The sequence below is a fragment of the Leptidea sinapis genome, chromosome 13 (assembly GCF_905404315.1).
Source record: "Leptidea sinapis chromosome 13, ilLepSina1.1, whole genome shotgun sequence".
Taxonomy (NCBI): Eukaryota; Metazoa; Arthropoda; class Insecta; order Lepidoptera; family Pieridae; genus Leptidea; species Leptidea sinapis.
The window spans coordinates 6,991,558-7,016,835 of record NC_066277.1 but is presented as its reverse complement, the minus strand read 5'-3'; the positions used below and the strand labels follow the sequence as shown (position 1 = coordinate 7,016,835).

General features: G+C 36.7%; 1 protein-coding gene across 2 annotated transcripts; it reads right to left on the bottom strand.

The window, feature by feature from the left end:
- Positions 1–100: 100 nt before the first annotated feature.
- Positions 101–25,031, bottom strand: LOC126967527 (conserved oligomeric Golgi complex subunit 1). 2 transcript variants are annotated; one of them, XR_007730020.1, is made up of 15 exons: positions 24,718–25,031; positions 23,846–24,010; positions 22,108–22,256; positions 20,544–20,698; positions 15,511–15,739; positions 13,527–13,659; positions 12,142–12,314; positions 11,073–11,245; positions 9,158–9,284; positions 8,468–8,696; positions 7,487–7,814; positions 5,309–5,749; positions 4,123–4,305; positions 1,181–1,443; positions 101–1,117 (listed from the first exon to the last, which is right to left on the bottom strand). XR_007730020.1 is itself a non-coding variant. In XM_050812036.1 (14 exons), exons 1-14 carry the CDS (start codon positions 24,852–24,854, stop codon positions 1,288–1,290), a joined length of 2,778 nt encoding a protein of 925 aa, XP_050667993.1. In that variant the 5' UTR covers positions 24,855–25,031; the 3' UTR covers positions 101–1,287. The 2 variants fall into 2 exon arrangements, 1 of the variants encoding a protein (XP_050667993.1); XM_050812036.1 differs by having other exon boundaries at positions 101–1,443.
- Between the last annotated feature and the right edge of the window lie 247 nt (positions 25,032–25,278).

Below are 25,278 nucleotides of genomic sequence, written 5' to 3'. Positions count from 1 at the left end.
CCATAGAAATGCAATGTAGCAGGGCTGTTCACAGAAACCAGTTGTCTATACGAGAAAACTTATACTTATTTATCATTTGAACTAAAAGAAAAAAAACACATAATGTAATACAATATATATTTTTTTAAATATAGAATATTTTTTCTTTACAACAAAACAGCAAATCCGAAAAATATTGTTAGCATTAACAAAATATACAATATATCGGGCCAAACATTACAAACACGAAAATTATAAATAATGCAATAAAATTATGGGATTCATGCAAAAAATATGGAACGAAAATCTGCATTCTTTGAACATTATCGAGGGTTTTGATTAACTAGCATCATTATATACACAAATTAGTACCGCAGACCTCAAATATACCTACCAAAGAGGATGTAAATACTACGTAGTAAGAGGCGGCACTGCCTAAGTAAAATTTGACATAAGTTTGATATAGTAATTACAATATGGCGACTAAGTATAATTCGGCTAAGTTTGAAAGCGAACAGTTGCATGAAACGTAGTGGATTTCGGCTATCTCTGTTTTTTACAAGATTATAGCCGTCAATTGTCAATCTATCAATGAATGCACGTTCCATACAATCGCTTTTTCTTAGAGTTTCGCTAGGCCGATACCTACTAGCGTATAGACGACATGACAAATAAAATTGTTCACATACTTTATGGAAGAGAAGGAGAAACGAGCGTACGGGTCGCCTGGTGTTAAGTGATCACAGCTACGCACATTCTCTTGCAACATCAGAGAAATCACAGGAGCGTTGCGATCTTGCAAGCGACGCGAACGAGGCATAAAGGGTTGACGTTAAGAGTACGTAGGATAAGTCTAGTGAGACAGGTTTTTTATGATGTGTTGGCAAAAAATATTCAAATTATTGTTATAATACATGAGCTTTAAAATGCTTCTATGCCAATTCTAAAACTTAGTGCGGGCAGTAAATATTCTTTAAAATATTTTGATGAGTATAGAGACGAGCAGGACGTCAGCAGATGGTAATTGATACGCCCTGTCCATTACAATGCAGTGGCGCTTAGGATTCCTGAAAAACTCAAAAAGTCTGAGCGGAACTACAATTGCGCTCGTCTTCGATTCCTTGAGACATAAGATGTTCTCATTTGCCCAGTAATTTCACTAGCTACGGTGCCCTTTAGACCAATACACAATAATGCTTACACATTACTGCTTCACGGCCGAAATAGGTGCCATTGTGGTACCCATATAGCCGGCATCCTGTGCAAATGAGCATCCCACTGGTATATGATCCAGTGGAAAAGTGTTATTTAACCACTAAACCAGTCGGAGGTCATTGAGTTGAAGAACGATGCGGCACCGGAGCGCGCGTTCGCGAAGTTGATAGGTAACGAGCTCGACATCAGCTCTGATATTTCCGAACGGGATTTACTAGAACTGGGTGAAGGCGCCTGCTTCTTTTTCATCTGAAACAATTTTTCTTTTTGTTAGAATCGAGAAATTGAGATGCATCAAATCACACATAGAGAATTCATCATAGAGGTCGGATTGTAATAGTTATTTATGCAACTGTTGTGTAATAAGGAGTATTAAAACACGAATGTGGGTTTATATATGATAATAGTATCACATGAGTGTTATAATACCTAATTATCAACAGTTGTCTACAAGACTTTATCTACACCCATAATATGAATCCTCTATAAAAGATTCTAAAACAGTTAGCATACTGCTAACATTAAAAAAGCCAGTCCTAGTAACCATAATATCCAAGGGAGTGTTTTTATGAAAACGGATGATATAATGTTGCACTGAATTTTATTACAACACTCGTTTGGATGAAGTAATGGTTATTAGGACATTGGGTGTTTTAATGTTGGCTATAAGCTAACTGTATTATAATCTTGAATTGAGGATTTAAGTAGATAAATTATGTTATTACACTTTGTACACTACTAGATGGAGACGGGTGCGCTTTGTTTCACCTTAACAACATTTTATGGAAAAGGAGGACAAACGAGCGTACGGGTCACCTGGTGTTAAGTGATCACCGCCGCCCAAATTCTCTTGCTATACCAGAGGAATCACAGGAGCGTTGCCAACCTTTAATGAAGGTACGCGCTTACAAATGCATAAAATTTCATATCACAATTTAAAATCGTTTTTGTTAATAACGAAAGTCAATCGTTGGCAAAATTATTTCGTTTTTCTCTGTTTCTGTAATTAATTGATAATGTCACAGCAGAACTGTCAAAGCGTGCGTCACAATGTCGAAATCAAAAATGTATCTCATAAAATTATTAGTATATTAAGGTTCACGAAAAGTCCAATCCCTCGATTTGGATCAAATTGTTTAGGAAATAATCGCGGACAAACAACGCGGTATGAAATAATATTGCGCGTGCTGCATTTTTTATTATAACAAAAGTGACAAGACGTGACTGATGGTAAGTGATACGCTATGCCCATTACAATGCAGTGCCGCTCAAGATTCTTCATTGAATCCAAAATTATGTGCGGCGTTACAATTACAAAAACCGAAACACAATAATGATTGCTCATTACTGCTCCTGAGCGCCGGTACGGTGAAAACACACCTAGCCGGCATTTTGTAAAGAGAAGCTTCCCTCAAACACACATCTTAATATATATAACTCCAGTGTCCTGATATTCCCCATTTATCTGTATAGCGTGGAGTCGTGGACGATACAGGCTCGAGAGAGGCAGAGGATTGATGCCTTAGAGATGTAGACTGGAGGCGTATTTTGAGGATACCTTGGACGGCCAAGTGAACAAATATGTCGATCCTCTCACAGCTCAAGATAAAAACCCGTCTGTCCACGATATGCCACCAACGAATTCTTTCGTATTTCGGCCACATAATGCGAAGGGGTAATGAGAGCCTGGAGAATTTGATCGTAGTTGGGAACACAAATGGCAAGCGAGCCCGCGGCCGATCTCCTACCAGATCGACCGACCAAATCAAAGACTCCAGATCCCCGAAGTTTAGCTCCGTCGTCAGGGCCGCAATGGACAGACGCCGATGGAAACAAATAGTTCACTCCAAGTTTGGACTACGTGTTGATGATATGTAGGAACGACGAGAGAGAGAGAGAGGGGGGGGGGGGAGGGAGGGAGAATGTCCTGATGTTTGTTTCCAGTGAACTCCTAAACGAATTAACGGATTTTAATGGGGATTACTTCATGGAGTGCAATTTAGTCCAACTTGAGAGATATGATAGATTTTATTTCGATACTTATTTTTATTCCAATATTTGTTTTGTATATTTGATATATTATTATCTATGAGAGAATTTATTGACGCATGATTTGACAGTTCTGCTGTGAAACAATTTCATTACAACAACAGAGAGCATATTTTACGAATTAATTCTTGATGTTATGAAATATTATTGTCAAATTCATAAAAAAACAGAATTTTATTTATTATTTACAGAACTATGCCTGTCGGGTCAGCTGGTGTACATCCATGACTCGGAAACAAACACACATTGCATTTGTATGATGAATATCATCATACAAATTCAAAAAATATGAAAAATTCTATCATATGCACTGATGACCACGTTAATATTTATCCACAGACCGGTGAGGTCACGGGCGGGAATTCGTTCAAACAATATATTAAACGTGGTGGTACGCAGACGGGTCGCTAACTATGGGCCTTATGAGAAAGCTCGTGGTCGCTCAGAGGGCAATGGAGAGAGCTATGCTCGGAGTTTCGTCTTGTTGCGTCAGTACCGTTTGCAGTTTCATTACGGTTACATGTCGCGATATTTTTGTGCTATCACTGCTTTGTTTTTGGAGTTTTCATTGTTACGTTTGCACTTAATATGTGAATACTTCTTCCTTGTCGCTATAATAGTCCTAATAATATATATATTAAAATAAGAAATACTTTCCGTACTTAAAACAGAATCTTTCATTGTTTTTTCACAACACCTCTACATCAATCAATAACTTCAAAAGAAAAAATCGTAGTTTAGTTATTGATAATAACATCCTAGTGATGATTGTTTTGCACACCGTAACTAAGCGACGATGTGACGTCATCGAGCGACGCTAGGTCGTAAGAAGTAGTAAGAAGCAAGTAGAATTACAGTACAGTACAGAGGTCAACTTACCGGTTTCTCTTGTTTCTTGTGTAAGTGCGCCGGTGTCGCGACAGGCAGGACGGAGAACCAGTGCGAATCTGCAGAAGCCAGGATATTGGTCTCCTTGTCTCCGGAGCCTCCCGAGCTTACCGGCTTCGATCCGATAATACCAGTCAGCTGCCCGTGTTCCAGAATTAAACTGCCCAGCAGAGTCTACAAGCAAATAGAATGTTCTCAATTTGAAGGCCGGTAACGAATCCAATACCGTTTGCATCTTTTCATGTAAAAAAAATTTAATTATCGACGTTCGCGAGTGGTTTATAAGTCGACAGGGAAGAATGTTCTGGAGATGAACTTGGCATTAAGTTTTCTAGGGCCAAACATTCAACATGTGGATACGTGGCGCTCTTTCATAGGGAGTTTCATAGAACTTTCTTCCAAGCACAGCTTGCGATGTTTTCCGGGTGATACGACTTGGATACCCTCAAAAAAAAGCATACAACTCTAAAAGTTGGCAACGATCATGTGATACTAAATGGTGTCCGAAAAAAAAAAAAAACAATATGATATCGAGTTCGGCGAGAGGCTGTAAAGAAAACGATTAGAAAGAACGTGAAGAAAATCTTAGAGTGTCTTGTACGGAGTAGCATGTGATACTATTATAATTCGGCATCAAATAGCTTGGATCGGATAATTCTAGGCTTGGAATTGTTTTAAATTTAACAGTTTGTATCTATTATTTCATAGATTTATAAACCTTATTAACCGGTTAATATTCGATAGTTGAGATGAGGTTTAACAATCAAAGACTAAAGAAAGTAGACTGGTACACTTGTCTCGTGCGGTTATAAGGTTATAACGCCGCGTTATTAAGTCTAGTAAAATTGTTTTCTACTATATTAAAAAATATAATAAAAATATCAAATGAAGTGGAAACTTCAGGCACTGACTGTCATTTTTTATAATTATTTATTAGAATATTGTATTCATTTCAAATATTTACAGGTATATAAGGTTTAAAATTGCTAGCTTGAGGATAACTAATTTAATTCGGACAATTATTAATTAATTTTATGTAACATATATTATTTTTTTTAAAAGCGAATATTAAAATGTTTGCATGTCTGCCAAAACGAAACTAATTTAATGTAATTAATTTTGAATCTGTAACATCTTTTCCAATGAATGGTTCTTAATAATCATATCATAGTCTTACCTTTACTCGCTGTACGGATCTCTTTAAATTTGTCTGTATATACGGATAGAACACATCATAATCAAACGGATCAATCTTTTGCCTTAAAAACTCGCAAATCTCTTGAGAAGTCTCCATATATTTCTTGTTCTCCCTTGGCACTAGCAGCAATGTCAAATATCTAACATCCATTAGCAATTGAAGCGCGCACCTTTGATTTATATCTTTCTCTTTCTGTTTTATCACTGTTTCATAGTGGACAAGCGAGATGGATGTAACGTTGTCTATGAATGAGGCGTGGATTTGCGAAGGCAGTGTGTGGGGCACGATTTCGTCTAATAACCGGCTAATTGTGTACAAATACTGCTGCAGTTTCAACGAAGGACCAGCCGGTACTTTTATCGTTGATTCTATTGGGTTGCCTTCTTCATCTTTTTCCTCTATTTTTATGATGTCCCATTGCTGTAATCATAAAGATATAAAAATTATAAGAAAATTTATTGAATTAGGCGTTACTTTGCGGAAATCCATAATTATACAAATGATTTAAGTTTTCTTTAGTGTTAATTCCGCCAATATTTGTTTTTAAAACAATTCAACGCGTGTTTCGCCTCTATACGAGGCATCCTCAGGACTTGTTGTCTCGCCAAAATCTATTTCATTTTTTTGTTTGTTCATTTTGAATGAACAAACAAATTTAGTCCCATCACCTTTGTTACGTGTCTCTTCCGGGGGTAATACGTCACAACAGCCAACCAATCACAGCGCGTCATTTCATGGGACGAGGGTATAAAAGAGCGGCTTCCGGTTCATTTGATTCAGTCTCGTGCCAGATTTTGGCGAGACAACAAGTCCTGAGGATGCCTCGTGTAGAGGCGAAACACGTGTCGAATTGTTTTAAAAATAAATATTGGCGGAATTAACACTAAAGAAAACTTAAATCATTTGTATAAAAATTATAGTCGAAGATGATTTAGTAACTTAACAGTTAATGAAAGGGGAATTTTAAGGTGGTTTGGTCGTGAATAGAGAATACATTCAGATTTTTCTTATGAAAATAAGGGACGAGATGAGCGGGACGTTCAACTGATGGTAATTGATACGCCCTGTCCATTACAATGCAGTGCCGCTTTATTATTTGCCCAATAATTTCGCTTGCTACGGCACCCTTCAGACCGAAACATAGTAATGCTTACACATTATTGCTTCACGGCAGAAATAGCCGCCGTTGTGGTACTTTATAATCTAGCCGGCATCTTGTGCAAAGGAGCCTCCCACTGGTGATTATATTGGACTGCTCAAAGAATATTGGCTATTTTCTCATATAAAATCCATTTGAAATACATTTACTATATAGATATTTAACGTACGATAAAGGCATGTAGAGCATACAGGCAAGAAAGAAACCGAAAAAATTTAACCTTTTAGTACATAGAGAACTTTATATAAGTTTTTGTTCTACCGTTAAAAACGCATTGTGGCAATGAAGGAGCGCCACGACGGATCTTTATACATATACATAGTACCATTACGCCTTCAGTTTAGCTTCTTCCACTCGTCGTATTAAAGAGATGGCTTTTTACATCTCAGATCTGTAAATTACCCTGAGGTCAACTTGTTCTAATATCTACATTAGCTTAAACAATTACTTATCTGTAAATTTATTTTAAAAAACAAATGATTCCGGTTATTTACTTAGTGCTGACTGCTTTCTGCATTACGAGTCACGAAAGCTGTGTGGGAGCGAGTCGCAAAACGAATTGTATAGAATCGACAAGGACTTTACCAGTGGAAGCTTTTGCACAGGATGCCGGCTAGCTTATGGGTACCACAACGACGCCTATTTACGCCGTGAAGCAGTAATGTGTAAGCAATTTTGTTTTCTAGTGAAATTACTGGGAATCAAATGAGACTTGACATCTTATGTCTCAAGATGACGAGGTGCAATTGTAGTGCCGCTCAGAATTTTTGTGCTATTCAAGAATCCTGAGCGGCACTGCATTGTAATGGGCGTATCAATTACCATCAGCTGAACGTCCTGCTCGTCTTGTCCCTTATTGTCATAAAAAAAGGACAAGGGATCGGTCTATATTACTGGCTGCCTACAAACAAACGGTAAAAGTAAAATTTTCAAATCTGCCCACTGGAATTTGGACTCTGTTAATACAAGCATTTTACAGAAAGATTACACACACTTACCATCATTAAATAATCAATATTTTCTTCCAAAGTAAAGCCTTGAGGCAAACTTTTGGTCAAACCCTCAACTTTCTCCATTACCAACTCGACCCATTTCCCCCAGCAATAGTGGCAATCGTTCTTCAGGGCCTCGCAAACATTTGCCCAGCGTTTCGCGCCATTCTCGTACGATATAACATTTTCCGGAATATAGCATTTGCGCATGTTAGGCATTAGTATCGGTATTGCTTGAAGGAATCGCGCCGTGTATATTGCAGTTGTTTTCTTTTGCAATTCTGTTGACTGAAGTGTCGGTTCTTCAAAACAGGCTTTGATGTATGCAAGAATACTGTAAGTTATAATACAACATTTTATAGAAATAGATTAAGAAGGAAAGGGAAAATTACAAAACAGGTTCATTTTTTTAAGTGATTACTTCTTTTAGCGCACTGCACACACATTTTTGGCCAAAACATACCATAATATTCCAACATGTCAACCCTTCAAAGATCCCAAAACGACTATGATAAGTGTCACATCTAGTCTGAATTAATGTGTTAACAATCACTGTCACTGCTATGAGATCGACAGTGCTATATTCGGAATACTAAGTAGAGCGGGAGTCATCCCAGCGGATACTCCTCTTTATCCCCGAAGAGAAGGTCGCCTTCGATGAAGGCTAAGGGGGCACTTGCCCAAAGCCATCAGGTGGTGGTAGGCACTTAGGTATTACGTGAGTCCCGCATAACCAACGCAGACTTAGGCTGTTTTCCCGGAGGGTAGCCTTTTCACTTTGTGAGGAGGTAAAAAAAGCGGGAGCCAGTTCTTACCGGTCATTAATTGTAAGCGGACGTCACCGCACAGTTAGCACTGTACTTACCGAACAACATTTATTTTGTGTTCAAACGCGAGACAATACAATAAGGATGACTGTTTTTAATAACGGATTGGATATTAATTGCTCAGATAAAAGTGACTATCACTAAATAATCAAACACTGACCTTTCAACATTGCGATCAGTAACGTCGCACAAATACGATTGAACTTGGCCGCTATCCACGTACATCAGTTCATCTCTTTCGTCATCATCGTAAGCCATAAGTCTATCTCTCTTGCTACCGATGTTTAAGTACTCCGTCAAATCATCAAGGAGTTTCTGCAGTTCGTCTTCAAGACTTTTGCAGAGTTTCTCCAAGTTGGGAGTAAATCCACGGTCTTGGCGCGACATTCCTAAGAACAAATGTGATAAGTTTATAAAAAACTGAAGAGCGATAGTTTTTTTATGTGAGACCCAACCAGTATACGCGTTTCTCTCCCGATGCATTCCACAGTATGGGAAAAAAGTTCCTTAAAAGCTGTACTGGGGAGATACATCATACATCCACATGGTGAAAATAAAGGTTTATGACGTGTGGTAAGATGATTAAACTTGGAGAGAAGAATAAGGCCAAATGCTTTGAACACTCCCTGTCATGAATGCAGCAGACTCGGAGAAGTGACGTCACTACACAACTGCAACCAATCGAGCCGTTCACAGACTATTTGATCGCCAGCAACATGAGTTAGCTCTTGCTTCTTCATGATTGCGCTTTCTAGAGCTGTCATTTGTGTTTCTTATACTGGTTGAAAGGTAGATAAACGCACAAATTAACCTCAAACAAATACTTTATGTGATAAAAAAATATAGTTACCCTTCATCAATGAGTTCATAACAGCAACCACCTCAGTCCTGGACTCTATAAGTGTATCACCGATCAAGTCTCGCCACACGAACCAGTTTATATTTGCCTCCTTTTCTAGTTCACTGTCAGAAGACACCTATGTAGTGTAAAAAAATAAATTAAATAACAATAAATCACACGTTTATTTTCAGATAACTATGATCCATTGACGACCCCTATAGCCCAGTTGTTAGTGACCCTGCCTACTGAGCTAGAGGTCCCGGGTTCGAATCCCAGTAGGTGCAATTATATGATGAATATGAATGTCTGTTTTCGAGTCGTGGATGTTTATTTGTATTTATGTATGTTTACGCATGTACATCGTATTAAATGTATCTTTGTCTTGCAACCCATATCGAATCCAGATGTCCGATTAGTTTTTTTTTGTTTATTCATAAAAATCCTTGCTCGCTCGTCCGGATATTGTATGTTTGTAAATAAATTATTAAATATATCGCTGTCTTGTACCCAAAGTACAGGCTATGTCTAGTTTGGGGCAAGATAATTCGTGTAAGAGTATGTCAATATTATTATTATTATTGTTAGTAAAGTATAATCTAATTGTGTTAGTAATATGGCCAGAATACGGACAGTCCCTGTTGTCGGCTATCGCCTTCAGATAACTGTTACTGCTGCCTCGTATTTGGCGGAGTAGAGAAGCCGCTTTTTAGCATAGAACGGTGCTAGCCTGTTTCTATCGGTTGTCTAGCAGCAAGAGGCTCTATACAGACGTATAAATTATGTAAGGCTTTTATTATTAAAATTATAAAAAGAAGTAAGTAGTTATTACTTTTTTATTAGTACAAAATTTTATGGTCAAAGCCTAATTCGCGTCCAAACCTCTATAGATTACGCCTGCAACGCTTTAACCTTCTAAGTGTAACCGCTAATAGTTTTAAGACATTTAAAAACGGTCGTGGTTGGAATAAGATATGCACGTGGATGCCGGCGGCTGCCGATGCCGCTTTTTGAACTCCACTCCAAGGCTAAGTTGCCCGCCGGCTTTTTCACGTGATGGCGTACCCGACTGACTTACTATTGCTTCGGTTTCTATTTCTTAATAGATTCGATTTCAACAGTTATGAAGCCGCCGGGCGGACAGATGCTGATAGCCTAAGCGGCTGCAATGTGTAGAGACCATAGGTCAAAAAAGGAATAGCCCTTTACCGCTTACCAGGTTTGGTATGATTGTTTAACTTCCGAAATAAGCATAAATAATATATAATCCTTGTTATAATTATATTATGCTAGCAGGTCATACATTAAAATTCAGATAATATGATCTTTTGACTGTAAGTAGCTTTTCGTAATTAAATGATTTATAAACTGTTTACACATATATTATTGCTGTTTACCTGCGAGATCGAATCAGAAATGAGGAGATCCGTAGGAGAACCAAAGTAACCGACATAGTCCAACCGATTGCGTAACTGAAGTGGCAGTGGGCAGGGCACATAGTTCGCCGGACAGATGGCCGTTGGGGCAGTAAAGTCCTCGAATGGCGACCACGTACCGGAAGACGCAGTGTTGGCAGGCCCCCCACAAGATGGACCGACGATCTGGTCAAGATCGCCAGAATACGTTGGATGAGGGCAGCGCAGGACCGATCGTCGTGGAAATATTTGAGGGAGGCCTTTGTCCAGCTGTGGACGTTTTCCGGCTGATGATGATGATGACTGTCTACCTGACGAGGGAGGCAGAGGACTTCAGTTTGCCTCACTCCTGACTTCTACATTCTGCCAATCAACATAATCAAATGAAGTTGATCTGCAACCTTTCGATTTACTTCGAGTAACTTCTACAGAATCATTTGAGTTATTGGTATGTAGGTGTATGTACCAAAAAACATAGTATAATCTAAATTAGCTTAAATATTATAACTAACCTTTGTCAGGTCAATAAGTAATTGAGTCTTGAACGTGTCATAGATCCTCATCCACCTATTGTCTATGATCGCTTTCACGCGTGACGTCATCAACGGCTGGAAGAAGTCGCGCCAAATGTTCATGGCAGGAATGTTCAGTGCGGTGCAGATTTCCGACCAGTTTTGTGGTATTTCTAGAAAAGTTGTGTTGAATTGAACTCTATATATTTATCAAAGGGGTTTTTTGTAGAAAACCAAAATCCAAAAATATGTATCGATTTTAATGATTTTAGCACCATTTTACAGGTTATGTTTTTTTATGATAATAAGGGACGAGACGAGCAGGACGTTCATCTGATGGTAATTGATACGCCCTGCCCATTACAATGCAGTGCCGCTCAGGATTCTTGAAAAACTCAAAAATTCTGAGCGGCACTACAATTGCGCTCGTCACCTTGAGACATAAGATGTTTAGTCTCATTTGCCCAGTAATTTCACTAGCTACGGCGCCCTTCAGACAGAAACACAGTAATGCTAACACATTACTGCTTCACGGCAGAAATAGGCGCCGTTGAGGTACCCATAATCTAGCCGGCAACCTGTGCAAAGGAGCCTGGTGTTTCACTGGTGTTTCCGGTTGTTATTGACATAAAGATAATTAATGTTAAATGAATGTACTGGCGTGTAGACAAATAGTGTTGTGCAATTTTAAATGTATACTATAATTCATTTATAAACGTAACATTTAAACTTAAAGAAATTCAATATTTTAGTTTGTCGGGAGGTATTTAATGAGAAATAAAAAGTTTTGTCACGCAATTTACGTAAAAGATTGTTTTCTGACAAGGAATATCTACTTAGTCAGCCCATTCAAGGCATGTTATTAGTGAAGCGTCCAGATTAAAGAGGTGTTCTGCTTACAGAGGTGTTCTGACTACAGAGATGTTCAGATTACAGAGGTTTTTGTATAAAGAGTTGTTCAGATTACAGAGGTGTTGGGATTTAAGAGGTGTTTGGAGTACAGAGATTTTTCTGTACGTGGAAGCTGTTCTCACACGTTGATCACTGCAAAATATTATCATTTACTTACCCACTTTAAAGGCCTCTTCCCTTATTTCGTGCAGTATCCGCACCCTGGTAACATTACGGAGTAGCACCTCTACATTTTTGTCGATAAATGTTTTCACCCACTCGCTCCAGTGTTGCACGCACGATGTTATTTCCTTTTTGTTTAAAGCTTCAATTTTTTTATTTGTTGATAGCCTGTAAAAATTGCAACTCACTATCGTGATCATCGCACGCTTGTTTCCCAGAGAGGGAGGGAAAGATCTAATATATTTACGACAGTATTGGAATAGGTAGTGTGCGGGCTGGTTCCACTCGCATCAAATCTTCTAAACAACCTATCTTATTCTGGAGTCTCTTTTCCTGGCCCTTTAACTGGTCGGGTGGCTAATGTGCCACAAAACGCGTGAGTCGATGGCCAGTCTTATGCCGCCGCGCGTTACCGACGCCAAGTCAACGGGCTCGGGTTACACAATAAAATTTATTGCTTTTGAAGTGTTTCGGCTTGTTTATAAAAACGAACGTCAATTCTTTTATTATTAAACAAGCTAGCGCTTTGTTAGATTACATAAACAATGGATACTGCGTAATTTAAACAAATTTCGTTTAAAGTAGGGCTGCCATGTATTTTTTGTGATTTTTTTAGATTTAGTAATTTTTTATAACTAAAACATACTTCAAAGTTACTAATTAGTCATAGAATAGTTACTAAAACATCATAGATAATACAAAAAAGAATTTTTAAATCGACTGCTACAGATAATTTTTACGGCTGACAGCATTTTGACGGCTTGTCGTATTTTACACAGATAAAGTTTTAAAATTGTATATTCTTACTTTTATAGTCTGTTAAATTACCTTTCTTGTGGTATATCGTGTAGCTTGTCTTACTCTGTGTATATTTAACGAAAAAATATCTGCTACCGTTGTGTGCCAAGCAGACGTACGACGGACGTCTGGTTGGCACTCAACGGTAGTGATAGCAGACCGCAGACGTCTGACTGGCATCTCGGTGGTTATGTTATGCGATACGGCACATAACTAGTGCCTCTGGTGAGGCACGAGAACGGAGCCTCCAGTCCTCAGTTTGCCACGAACGGTCAACCATATCGCACGCTTCAAATTAAGTAATCTGATGCTATCATTTTTTGTAGAAGTCGTTTAATATATTACACATTCACATGTTATATATCAAAAAATATGACATGAATTGTATGACAAAAAAGGACAGATGGTCGTTGGGGCAGTAAAGTCTTCGAATGCCCCCCACAAGATGGACCGATGATTTGGTCAAGATCGCCGTTGCAGGTACGATCGTCGTGGAAATCTTTGGGGGAGGCCTTTATCCAGCAGTGGTCGTCTTCCGGCTAGCACCTTCTGATACAGTGTAGTGTAAAATGTATTACTTACCTATAATTTGATATAACAGAGGGCAGAAGATGCATTGCATTAGGATTACTGAACTTTACCAGCTGCACCAAAGGTACTGAATCGCTTCGGTATAAATCCTCTAATCTTGCCAACACCTTCCCGCCATTATTTTCTACATAGTATGAAACGTACATGTGAACTATATTATACTAACGTCAACAAAACTGCATCTTTGTGCAGAGTAACTAATTATTGAATAAAATACATATTTAATAAGTACATAGATAAAATTATGTAACGCGTGCAGGCTAAATATATAGTATTTGTTTGGCAGGTTGAATCTGGTTGGATGTTTTGTTCTTTGAGTATGTTTTGGATGGTAGGTTTAAGAAACAGATATAGAAATAAATAATTCGGATAATTCATTTGGACGAGCCAACTAACAACCACTTACAAATGCGAGTGGCAAAGTGTGGATTGTACATTACAGCTAGGGCGCCACCTCCACGAGCGAGTTATAGTTAACATCGACGTGCCGCCGCACGGTGATACGATGAGTACCTGAATTAAGAGCAAAACGTCAACGTATAGACGAGCGTCTCTCGTTACATGCAGTGATAGGGCATGTGACCTCTTTATTCCCAAATAATTCTTATCAAAGGATGAGTCGTCGTGGCGATACGCGATTATATACCAAAAACTGGCTGCATGGGCTGAATTTGAATGAGATCGAGAATTTGATACAGTTAATCCTCTTAATACAGTTTACATACAAATCTTAACACTACCAACTGGAATATATCGTTTTATTTCACTTTTGGAATTAGACAGTATTTTTATTATATTTAATTTAAAGAATTTAATGTGACTATGAAATTTTGTCTGATATCGAGGATAACTCACTGACAGCTGAAACACAGCTCATACTACTTTAGCTGTCTTTGGTTCCTGTTTTTAAATAATATAATTTAGAAACATATTTTATTCTTGTACTATTACATAATATTATATTATTTGGAAAAGAAAACGTAATTATTATTCTTAACTCGTCGCGATGCACTCTCTCGTGGAGGTAGCGCCTTGAATTGCGAATACAAATACTCAATTAACTCGTTCATTCGGGCGTATTTATGATGAAAAGAGCTAGAATTATCACCTATCATCAAATGAATTATCAGCTATCATCAGATTTTTTGTAAAAGAAACCAAAGACTGGCTTGTAACGTTAGTTTGTAATGTATCATTCGCAGCGAGCACCGCGTGCACCACTCGACTGTCGGTTTTTTAGCGAATCCCTTTCAGTTAGTTATTACAAATCAGTCAGTGCACGTCGCGTCATCGCGAGAGCAAGTCGCAAGCGCAATACATCTCGTTATTTCACTCATGAGTTTCAATATGTCATAGTCGCGACGCCCTCCAATGCCTCCAATGCTCCCGCTCGGCTTCGCTGTAAAAGCCTTTAGGGCTATCAGCACAGAGGTTTTAAGTCGGTAGGGGGTTACACCCGAGCCCATTTCGGGGTCTTCAATCCTTAAATGTATTTTCCTCTTCTCCGAAAAAAAAAAAGATTGTCAATAAGTAAAATGCAGTGGGACAACGAAAGAAACCTTTTATTTATCGACATATTAAAACAATAACTTAGTAAAATTAATAAAGAACGCACAACCTCTATGTCTGACATTATGAGAAGGAATCGAGCACACTTGAGCCAAGAGCTCGAATGATAAAGGCATAAAAGGCATTTATTTTCTCAAAATTGATTCCTTTAGAATTCTTTTTGATGTCATTTCTAATATACTAGACACTACTACCGCTTCGGAAACAAATGGCGCTCTGAGAAGCGGCGCAAGAAACTCTCCCAGCATTCTTTTTTTATACATTACAAACAAACGTTACATGTCAATCTGTGTCACCGAATTGGTCTCGAATAGTACATTACAAATAAACGGTACAAGTCAGTCCACCTTAAGATTAAAATAAAACATTATTTAAATATAAAAAATATTATTTTAAATTATCTTACCTACAAAACAGGCAAATATCAATCCCACAGTCCTTATAACAATTTTAACACCATTGACAATTTTATTTTTAATCTGTGCCTTGACATCACCTTCCAAAATTTTTGCCAAGTCAAATCCCAGTGTCGATTGTAAGCATGTGTTGCTGTGCAGAAGAATAAGTGTGTTAAGAAGTTCTTCCATTGATTTCGAGTTGAGGAGATAGAGGCATACCAGACAAGAACTAGCGACCTGAAAATTTTAAAAGCACTTAAAAATATATGTTATGAGTTACCTTAAGTGTTAATTCCGCTAGAATTTGTTAGTCTACAGTACCAGAGGGCCTACCATCAACTTTTAATAAGCGATGCGAATCCGATGCAGTTCAGTTTAGGTACCTAAACTAAATCACTAAAATTCGAACCATGAAGTGCCTTTTACTGAATGGCGTTTGGATCGCTTATGAAGAATGAACGAAAAAAAATTGCGTTTCGAAACCTAAAATGATATGATTTTAGCGGTTTTTTTGCGTAGAAAATATTAAAAAAAACATTTTAAAATTGCGCAATTGCGTCAAATTATACGCCCTTTTTTATACTTATTAAATAATAGTAATATAAATAAATATAGTTCTTTGAATTACAAATTAAATGTTTGCTTATGTGTTTTCGTAAAAATAACGAGTTATGAACGCACCTCCATGTTTGATTTGACAAGACCACAGAATACATTTTTTTTAATTCGTTTTGCGAACAGGCTATAGCCCGGGCCCTTACTGCCTCGTCTGTAGTATTTTCATTTTTGGTATTTATTTTCAGTATTTTGCTTTACAAAAAAGTCCAATAAAGTATTCTTATCTCATCTTTAATCAATAAAATTTTTCTTTTGTTTATGTTTTCACTATTTTTTTAAAGTTACTAACAACACGATTCACTTTCCTCTAAGGAAGTAGCAACTTTTTTCGAATAGGTCACTTTGACTAATAAGCTATCCAGTTTAGGTTGAAATAACACCTAATGGTACGAATGAATGAACGAACTAAATCAGTTTGCGATTCAGTTGATATCATTTTTGACATTCAATTGCGATTTAATCAGTTGATTTAACGTCAACCTAAATTAGATAGCTCTAATCACGTCGTGGTACGAAATAGCAAAGCAGTTTATTTTAGGTTGTCAATTGAATGGCAATAAGAGTTCGCGGTAGGCCCGCAGGTCTCACTCCCCGTGTAGGTATCGAAATCGTTAGTATGTGCGGCGGCCTCTACACAGTAGGCCAGCCAGTAGGGTCTCACCAGCGAGCAATGACGCACGCGCTAGCTTTGTTGTCACCTACTTCACAGATCCGACCGATATTTTTAAAATGGACAAACATAAAGCAAAGCATTCTAAAGGTCATTGTGATCCAATTTTTTTTGAAATAATCTAATTTAAAGTGATCATTATAATTATGATATAACCATTTATCTACACCCATGCTTTAAATCCTATATTAAAGATTCTGAAACAGTTAGCTTATTACCAACATTAAAACACCCAATGTCGTAATAACCATTACATCATCCAAACGAGTGTTGTAATGTTGTACTGAATTTCATAACAACACTCCTTGTTTTTTTTTTCGATCCTTCCATGCACAAAGAGTTTCAACAAACAGCCACATTCTTATTGCTCGATGCGTGGTATTTGTATGAATTTAAAAAAAAGAACATTTTCGTTTACGCGCGTTCCACAATACCAGAACATAGCGCGCCGTAAAAAAAAGTAGCTTTTTGAAATCCCGCCATTTTTCTTGAAAAAAAGAGCGATTCAAGTTATGACAGCACACCGCCGGATATTTTAAACGCTGCAAAATAACATAATATTCCACTTAATAATTGCACTATACAAAATGTAAATTACTACTAAAATTAATAATTCTTTCATTAATACTTAGTTTATTTGTATATAATCAGTAACTGATGATATTAGGTTACTACTAGGGCTGGCTGTTTTAATGTTAGCAGTAAGCTGTTTCAGAATCTTATAGAGGATTCATATTCTGGGTGTGGATAAAGTCTTGTATGCAACTGTTGATAATTAGGTATTATAATACTCATGTGATAAACCCACATTCGTGTTTTAATGCCCCTTATTACACAACAGTTACATAAGTAACTATTATGATAGCTACCTATTTATTACCTAAACTAAGTAGGTTTAATGGTTGTGTTTCGTTGTTCGTACATAGATCTAGAGCAGACAGCAAAAAAAATATTTGTTATTTTTAATTCAATACCTAGAAGGACGTGTGCAAGTCTACCCCGCGTTGTAGTTCCTTTCAAGGTCGTATGTACCTACCTAGTATCTACCTGTTTATATAGTTCCTACTTTTTGATGATCATAGAATATGTCGTGGTCTTTCAACACATACATTACACATTATATTATACATTATGGAGTGAAAAATAGAGCCCTAAATCTATTAAAATCATATTTAAGCGAAAGAGTTCACATAGTCGATGTAAATGGCAAACGGTCTTCGGATAAACCTGTGGGAATAGGTGTTCCACAGGGTTCAATTCTCGGTCCTTTCCTGTTTCATAATTATATTAACGATCTACCGTTTGTGGTAGATGATAGCCATGAGATTGTATTGTTTGCTGATGATACTTCACTTATTTAAGTGAAGCGACGTGCAGATATTGATGACGAGGTAAACAGTGCACTCTCAAAGATAGTGCGTTGGTTTGAGACGAATAATCTGCACTTAAACAGTAAAAAAACAAAGTGTTTACGGTTCATTACACCAAACACAGCGGAGGTACAAACCAACATACTTATAAATGACCAGAGATTGGAACTTGTGGGGACTACGGTCTTCTTGGGTTTATATAGTTCCTACTTTTTGAAGGGAAAAAGAACTAATGCCTAGTTCATGATGATCATTGAATATGTCGTGGTCTTTCAACACATACATTACTATCTTCAACTAATGTAGGTTTAACAACGAAAGAATGTTGATTTAAAATTATGATAACATACCTATTTATTTTACAGAAAACTAAGTTATTTTTATGAGGTGACCTTTTTTTTATGGAATAGGAGGACAAACGAGCGTACGGGTCACCTGGTGTTCAGTGATCACCGCCGCCCACATTCTCTTGTAACACCAGAGGAATCACAAGAGCGTTGCCGGCCTTTAAGGGAGGTGTACGCGCTTTTTTTGAAGGTACCCATGTCGTATCGTGCCGGAAACACCGCACAAGGAAGCTCATTCCACAGCTTTGTAGTACAAGGGAGAAAGCTCCTTGAAAACCGCACTGTGGAGGACCGCCACACATCCAGATGGTGGGGATGATATCCTATCTTGTGACGTGTCGTGCGAAGGTGGAATTCGGCGGCAGGAATCAGGTTAAACAGCTCTTCGGAACACTCCCAAGTGTTCCCAAGTGATCCAGCCGTTCACAGAGCACTGAGTTCCCTTATCTAGGTAGGTACCTACCGTTTAAGGTAAATAAGACAACCCTAATGTTCTCAGAAGAGGTAAGAGTCACGCGATAGAAAGAGAGGCAACTTCTAGGTGACTAAAAATGTAGGTAAATAGCGCTGTGTGAACTGAATTACACCTTATTGTATGTGCGCAAGAGTCCTATTTCGTTAGTTGATTTTGCGGAGCGAGTCTTCTGTACTTGTACTATTACATATTCTTTGACAATACTTGTAAGTTGTATTTATGGTGTAAATAAGTCGTTAAATTTAATGACACAAACATGAAAATAAATATATTTATATCAAATAGTTATTACTTATAAGATTTCTTTGAGGTAGATTTTGAAATCAAAAAATGGTTCACTTTTTCATTGGTCATATGCGGGCTAACATTATCACAAATAGTCACCCTATCACCTTCTATATTACCTTGTATAAGTTATAATAAAAAGAAATGATTTCTATTACATTCGTTTTTAATGAAGCAATAATTGAGATGAATTATAATATATGAGATCGAATCAGAAATGAGGAGATCTGTAGGAGAACTAAAGTCACCGACATATGATTGCCCAAATGATAGCGAAATTGAAGTGGCAGTGGGCACGGCACATAGTTCAACGGACAGATGGCCGTTGAGGTAGTAAAGTCCTCGAATGGCGACCACGTACCGGAAGACGCAGTGTTGGTAGGTCCCCACAAGATGGACCGACGATCTTGTCAAGACGTCGGAAAACGTTGGATGAGGGCAGCGCAGGACCGATCGTCGAGGAAATCTTTGGGGGAGGCCTTTGTCCAGGTAATAGGTAAGAGGTAATAATACAAGGTAAATGTTAGGTTTTTTATCAGTATCTTTTGAATGCTTGTTTTTGTTTTCATTTAAATATAATATTTATCTCGTTTAACTTTTTTATTCTTGTACAATTTATTATATTTGTTGTTTTGGGTAGACTAAATAACTTTGATTAGTAAATAGCTAATTTACTTTTATAAAAAAACCTAGGGCACCAGAGCTGGTTTACTCATATCAATACCTTTCCAAAGTCTTTCCATTCGTTCCAAAGTCTGAAATTCAGTAAGTTTGAGATAAGTATGAGAAATTGTTCCATAAAGAATAACCCACTATTATCAAACTAGTGGTGTCCTTTTGGAACCCTTTTCTAAATTGTTTCTCTTTGAAACTATCTGTATATATACATTTGTTATATGACAATAAGGGATGAGATCAACATCTGATGGTAATTGATACGCCCTATCGATTACAAAGTAGTGCCACTCAGGATTTTTGAAAAACCCAAAAATTCAGAGTGGCACTACAACTCCGCTCGTCACCTTGACCGTCGACATAAGATGTTAAGTATCATTTGCCCAGTAAATTCACTAGCTACCACCCTTCAGACCGAAACACAATAATGCTTCCACATTACTGCTTCACAGCAGTAATAGGCGCCGTTGTGGTACCCATAATCTAGCCGTTATCAGTTGCAAAGGAGCCTCCCACTGGTAAACTAAGACTAGGATTTTTTTATTTTACTAACACGATTATAAAACATATTTTACTTAGTAAAAGTAGTATAAAAAATCACCTCTACACTTATATCCACATCTTGCAACTTTTGTTTGCACATGTCAATAATGGTTTCATTGAAGTTTGCCATCGAGTTCCATTGCTGTTGGACCAACCTCTGCAACGATTGTATTTCCGGCTTATCATTCTTGCTGCCCATTTGTAGTTGCAATCCTGTGGGTCACAATGTATGTTTAGACAGAGCCTCTTATTGTTAGGCAGCATATGACAAGAGGCCAGGTTTACTTCTTTATTGTGCATGACGGCTACGTCTTAGACTTGCGATACGTAAGTCACTTGTTTTACTATGCGTGCGTAACTGAAAATAGAGGCTGACAGCGCAGCGCTATTTTTCCGACATGTTCACAGCTTTCACAGTCAATCTAGTCGCATAATATGTCTAAAGTTTAAATAATGTGTGAATAATTTATGTAATTATATTTGTGTATGTCCGTTTAAGTCTAACAGCATGTATATTTGTTTCAGGTACTTATAAAATAAGAAAATAAAACTTGTTTCAATCTTTAACACCGGTCACTTCCAATAAGAATACAGAAATACTCTAAGCTTGGTGGTCCACTTTAACGTGACATTGACAAACTTGTGGTATACCTTCCACAGAAGCCACAGTAGGAAGAATAGTATAATGTTTGCAGATGATGATGATGATAGTGAAGTTAGTTGCTATGGTGTGAACTGATATCTATTTTGAATATATTTATTTAGCAAGTGAATCAAAAGTTACATAACAAGAAATGGATCCTTGGACCCCGTCCGGTAACCAGATGGTAGGAATGATATCCTAATCTGTGTGCCATAAGACTATGTTTGTATTCAAAATTTTTTTAGTTCATAAAATAGTTCTTGAAATATTTAAAAAATCTATGCAAGGTGGTAGACTGAATTACATTAGACAGAATTACATTAGACTTGAGGTAGTTTAAAGGAATAATATATAAATAAAGTCTAAAACATTATTATATCTGTTTTTAGTATGGGACTTTATAACCAGATGTACTGAATACCATAGAGAATTACGGCCGTTTTCTATAACCTATCTATCCTTAGTTTAACTTACTAGACTAGACTGGTAGACACAATCTAACCTTTTACACTTACTAACATTTCAATAACCTATCAACAGATAGCATTGGACTATAACTATATGATTGGACATAACTATGGATAGATAGGATCTTGTCATTAAACAATGATAGCAATGTATTCCTAAATAGAGAAACATTATTGAAAACGGCTGTTAGTAACACTGGTTTGTTGTGATCTAAAAATACTAAAGGCCTTACAAATAAAATTGTCATAAAGTTATACCTTAGCATAAACAAAGAATATGCAAAATGTTTACAAATAGACATTTTTCTTATGATTGGTTTATTTTGACTTAAATCGTTTCCCGCGTTTATTTGCAAGGCTGCTTGACATTCGGAAAACTTTAGAAGTATCAATGTATTGACAGTGTTGTCAGTGATATAGTCAACATTTTGCATATTATTGGTTTATTCTCAGGTATAACTTTATGCCAAGTTTATTTGTAAGGCGGTCAGAGTATTCAATTACAAAATTACCTGTAATAACATGTCTTGCCATTATAAACAATTGGGCAGCACTCACAAAGTCATCACTATTTAAACACTTCCATATCTGTTCCGGTATTTCCATAAGCAGCTTTATTTGGATAGATAAGCTGAGTGTTGGGTTTATGGGTTGCTGAAAACTAAATTAACACTGATTGGTAAACAGATTGACTATGATATCTGGAAAAGATGCTTGATTATTGAAAGGTAACATAATAGTAATGTAAATGATCATTTTACAATGCTTAAGTCTGTATGCAGCATAAAGTAGAATGTTCCCTGTGTTATTTGATGATTTCAAATATACAGGGTGGCCCACCCAAACCGGTCAGTATGGGGATTTCAGAATATATAAGAGACATTAGAATATCTTCTAAGGAACCACAACATCGATTTTAGAGAAAACAAAAACTGCATTCATAGATTTTCAAAAAAAAACATATATGACTCAGGAATCAAACCAGGTTTCAACCACTTCTTACAACCTACACTATCAATATGGCAATAAAAGAAAAATGTCTTTTTTTTTTCAAAATGACCGGGGGACAAAATCTATGAATGCAGTTTTTATTTTCTCTAAAATCGATATTGTGGTTCCTTAGAAGATATTCTTCTATCTCTTATATATTTTTAAATCCCCATACTGACCGGTTTGGGTGGGCTACCCTGTATATAAAACTATGTATTAGTATATAGGTGCCCCATAAGAAGTGGACCAAGTGATTGGTGTTGAAAAAAAATTTCTTTTGTTTTTATTCTTTACAGGACACCTGTTTTTCGAAATTAAGCCTCTTTCTGACATTTCTAATCACTTAAATGGGTAGTCTTTTAGTACCTTCTTTTACTATTTATCTAAAATCTGTTCATTTATTCTATTTTAAGATAACATTTTAGGAATAGAAGTTAACTCCTTTAAAGATACAAATTTAATTTGGAACCAAAATTTATGAATACTGCTGGACTCAATTCTTCACCTCTCGGATTCCGTCCGAGGGCTCTTACCAAATGAGTCAACCATCCAAGTGACACATTGATTGTAAATCTTGGTATATCTTGTTGGACTCTCAGGTAGTGGTACCTTTAAAGGTGTTTATTATATTTAAATATGGAAATTGTGAGGAAGCAAACAATTAGAACACATAAAAATACAACCATATTATAGTAGTGGATTCAGTTTTTCTCAAAATTTATAATATTTAGTATTGCCAGTGGTCACTTTTAGATACAATGTTAGCTAAATATTGATATATCAACTAATTAAAGTGCATAAAGGTGCTATTCTTTTGATACTAGATATGAGTTGAACGACAAAAATTGTGGAGAATAAATCTATATATAAACTTATTTATTATATGTTACATAAATTTTATGTTGGTTTGTTCAAAATCACAAGTACTATAAATCTTTACCAATTGCTTTGACATTTTATATAACATTGTATTCATAAAGGAGCATATTTTTATAAAGTACGTAATAATAGTGATATATCCTGAGAGGCACTACATTGTAACGGGCTGGGTGTATCAATTCCCATTAGCTGAATGTCCTGCTCCTCTCATCCCTTATTGTCATAAAAATAGGTGAGCCACAGTGAAGCATGAAGCGGAACTAGTGTGTGTAATATTTTAAAGGTTACATATAATTAGATCTAAGTTGTTTGAAGCATACATAGACAAGATCAAACAAATATTTTTCAGTAATATTACTTTCAATGAACTTAATAATGTACCTGCTGGGTGTAGGCCGTTCTTGAACTTTGAAACCAATTAGATGTGTATTGTGCAAGTTCTTGCAAATGCCAATCATTTCACTGATGTGATTCAAAGTACTTGATGTAGTCCCTCTCATTTCTTCAATTGTATCAGCAGCATGTATTAAGTCTCTATATCGTTCGCTGTAAAGATTATTTTAATGATATGTGTGATGATAACAGTAAGACATGTATAGTGTATTATCGTAGAAGCCTTGTTAGCAAACATCTTTAAATAGCCTTTGCAGCCGATGTCATTTGCTATATTCTTGTCCTTAGCTTACCAATAGCACATATTATGTTGAATATTAAGTTTTATTACTTTCTACATAATTATGTCACACCATAGGCCTCATACATTTTAATATTTCATGTGTCCCTTGTGTGGTACATTCTAGAGAAGAAACCACATTTTGAATGTTAGTCTATGGGAAGTATTTGAACCTGAACAGCTTTTGACCTAGAAGATGAAACGAATGATTTTAAGCTTTTCTAATTTTTTAACCTTTTCAACAATTGTGGTTGCCAAGGAATAAAATTACCAACTCCATCTTTTTGTTTTTTTTTTTTTTATATAGATATATCTTGCTACATATACTTCAACTGCATATCATATTATGTACATTAACACAGGTTGGTAGAATAGGTTGAACCACTTATTAGACACTGATTCCTCTGGTGTTAAGAGACTTTAGGCGTTGGTGGTCACATACCATCAAATTAACCGTATATATGCTCGTTAGTCCTCCACTTACATAAAAAAAAATATGTAAACTTATAGTTGAATCGCGAAAGCCGGGTTTATGCAGCTTGTATCTGTATAAAATCACTATTATTTTGAGTTCACATACCCGACCATAGCCCGTAATTCCTCTCGCTTTCTTTCAATTTCATATTGAAGTTTCTTTTGCACTTGGTCAATTTCAGAAATAGAATACGTTTCAAACAGTTTTTCGGGTTCTACTTCCAGAAGATTATTAAACGCCATTTAATTTTTTTGCAGAACCACCAAGTCCTCTTATTTTAAATGTTTTGAAGTCAACGTAATTGCATGCTGGGATTTTAATTTAATATGTTGACCACCACCTAAAAGTTGTAACAATAATATTATTTTCACTGTTGAATGTTGACTTGTTGATGTATTAAAATCATTCAGTAATTCAGTATTATTGTTCTGTCATGTGCTGTCGAGTGTCGCCAGCTGTTTACTGTCATTGTCATTCTCATATTTTTTTTATTTCGCCCATTAAGGGCAGGCTACAGTCTATAGACGATCATTCTCATAAGTCGTAAGTGTCAAATGACAGACATTTTTTAGTGTAGGTATTATATGTCTCGGCTACAATTTGAATTTTGGGTAGTCTCATTATTCGCAGCAGCGCGTTAGAATAGCAGGCCATTATTACCCATAG

Excerpts from the sequence above, each read along its gene's own strand:
- LOC126967527 (XM_050812036.1), bottom strand. The coding sequence starts at position 24,854 with ATGGCGTTTAATAATCTTCTGGAAGTAGAACCCGAAAAACTGTTTGAA. Across the intron at positions 5,750-7,486 it reads ATATTGATTATTTAATGATG|CAATGGGACATCATAAAAAT; the intron begins GTAAGTGTGTGT and ends TTATGATTACAG. Across the intron at positions 4,306-5,308 it reads GATCCGTACAGCGAGTAAAG|ACTCTGCTGGGCAGTTTAAT; the intron begins GTAAGACTATGA and ends ATTTGCTTGTAG.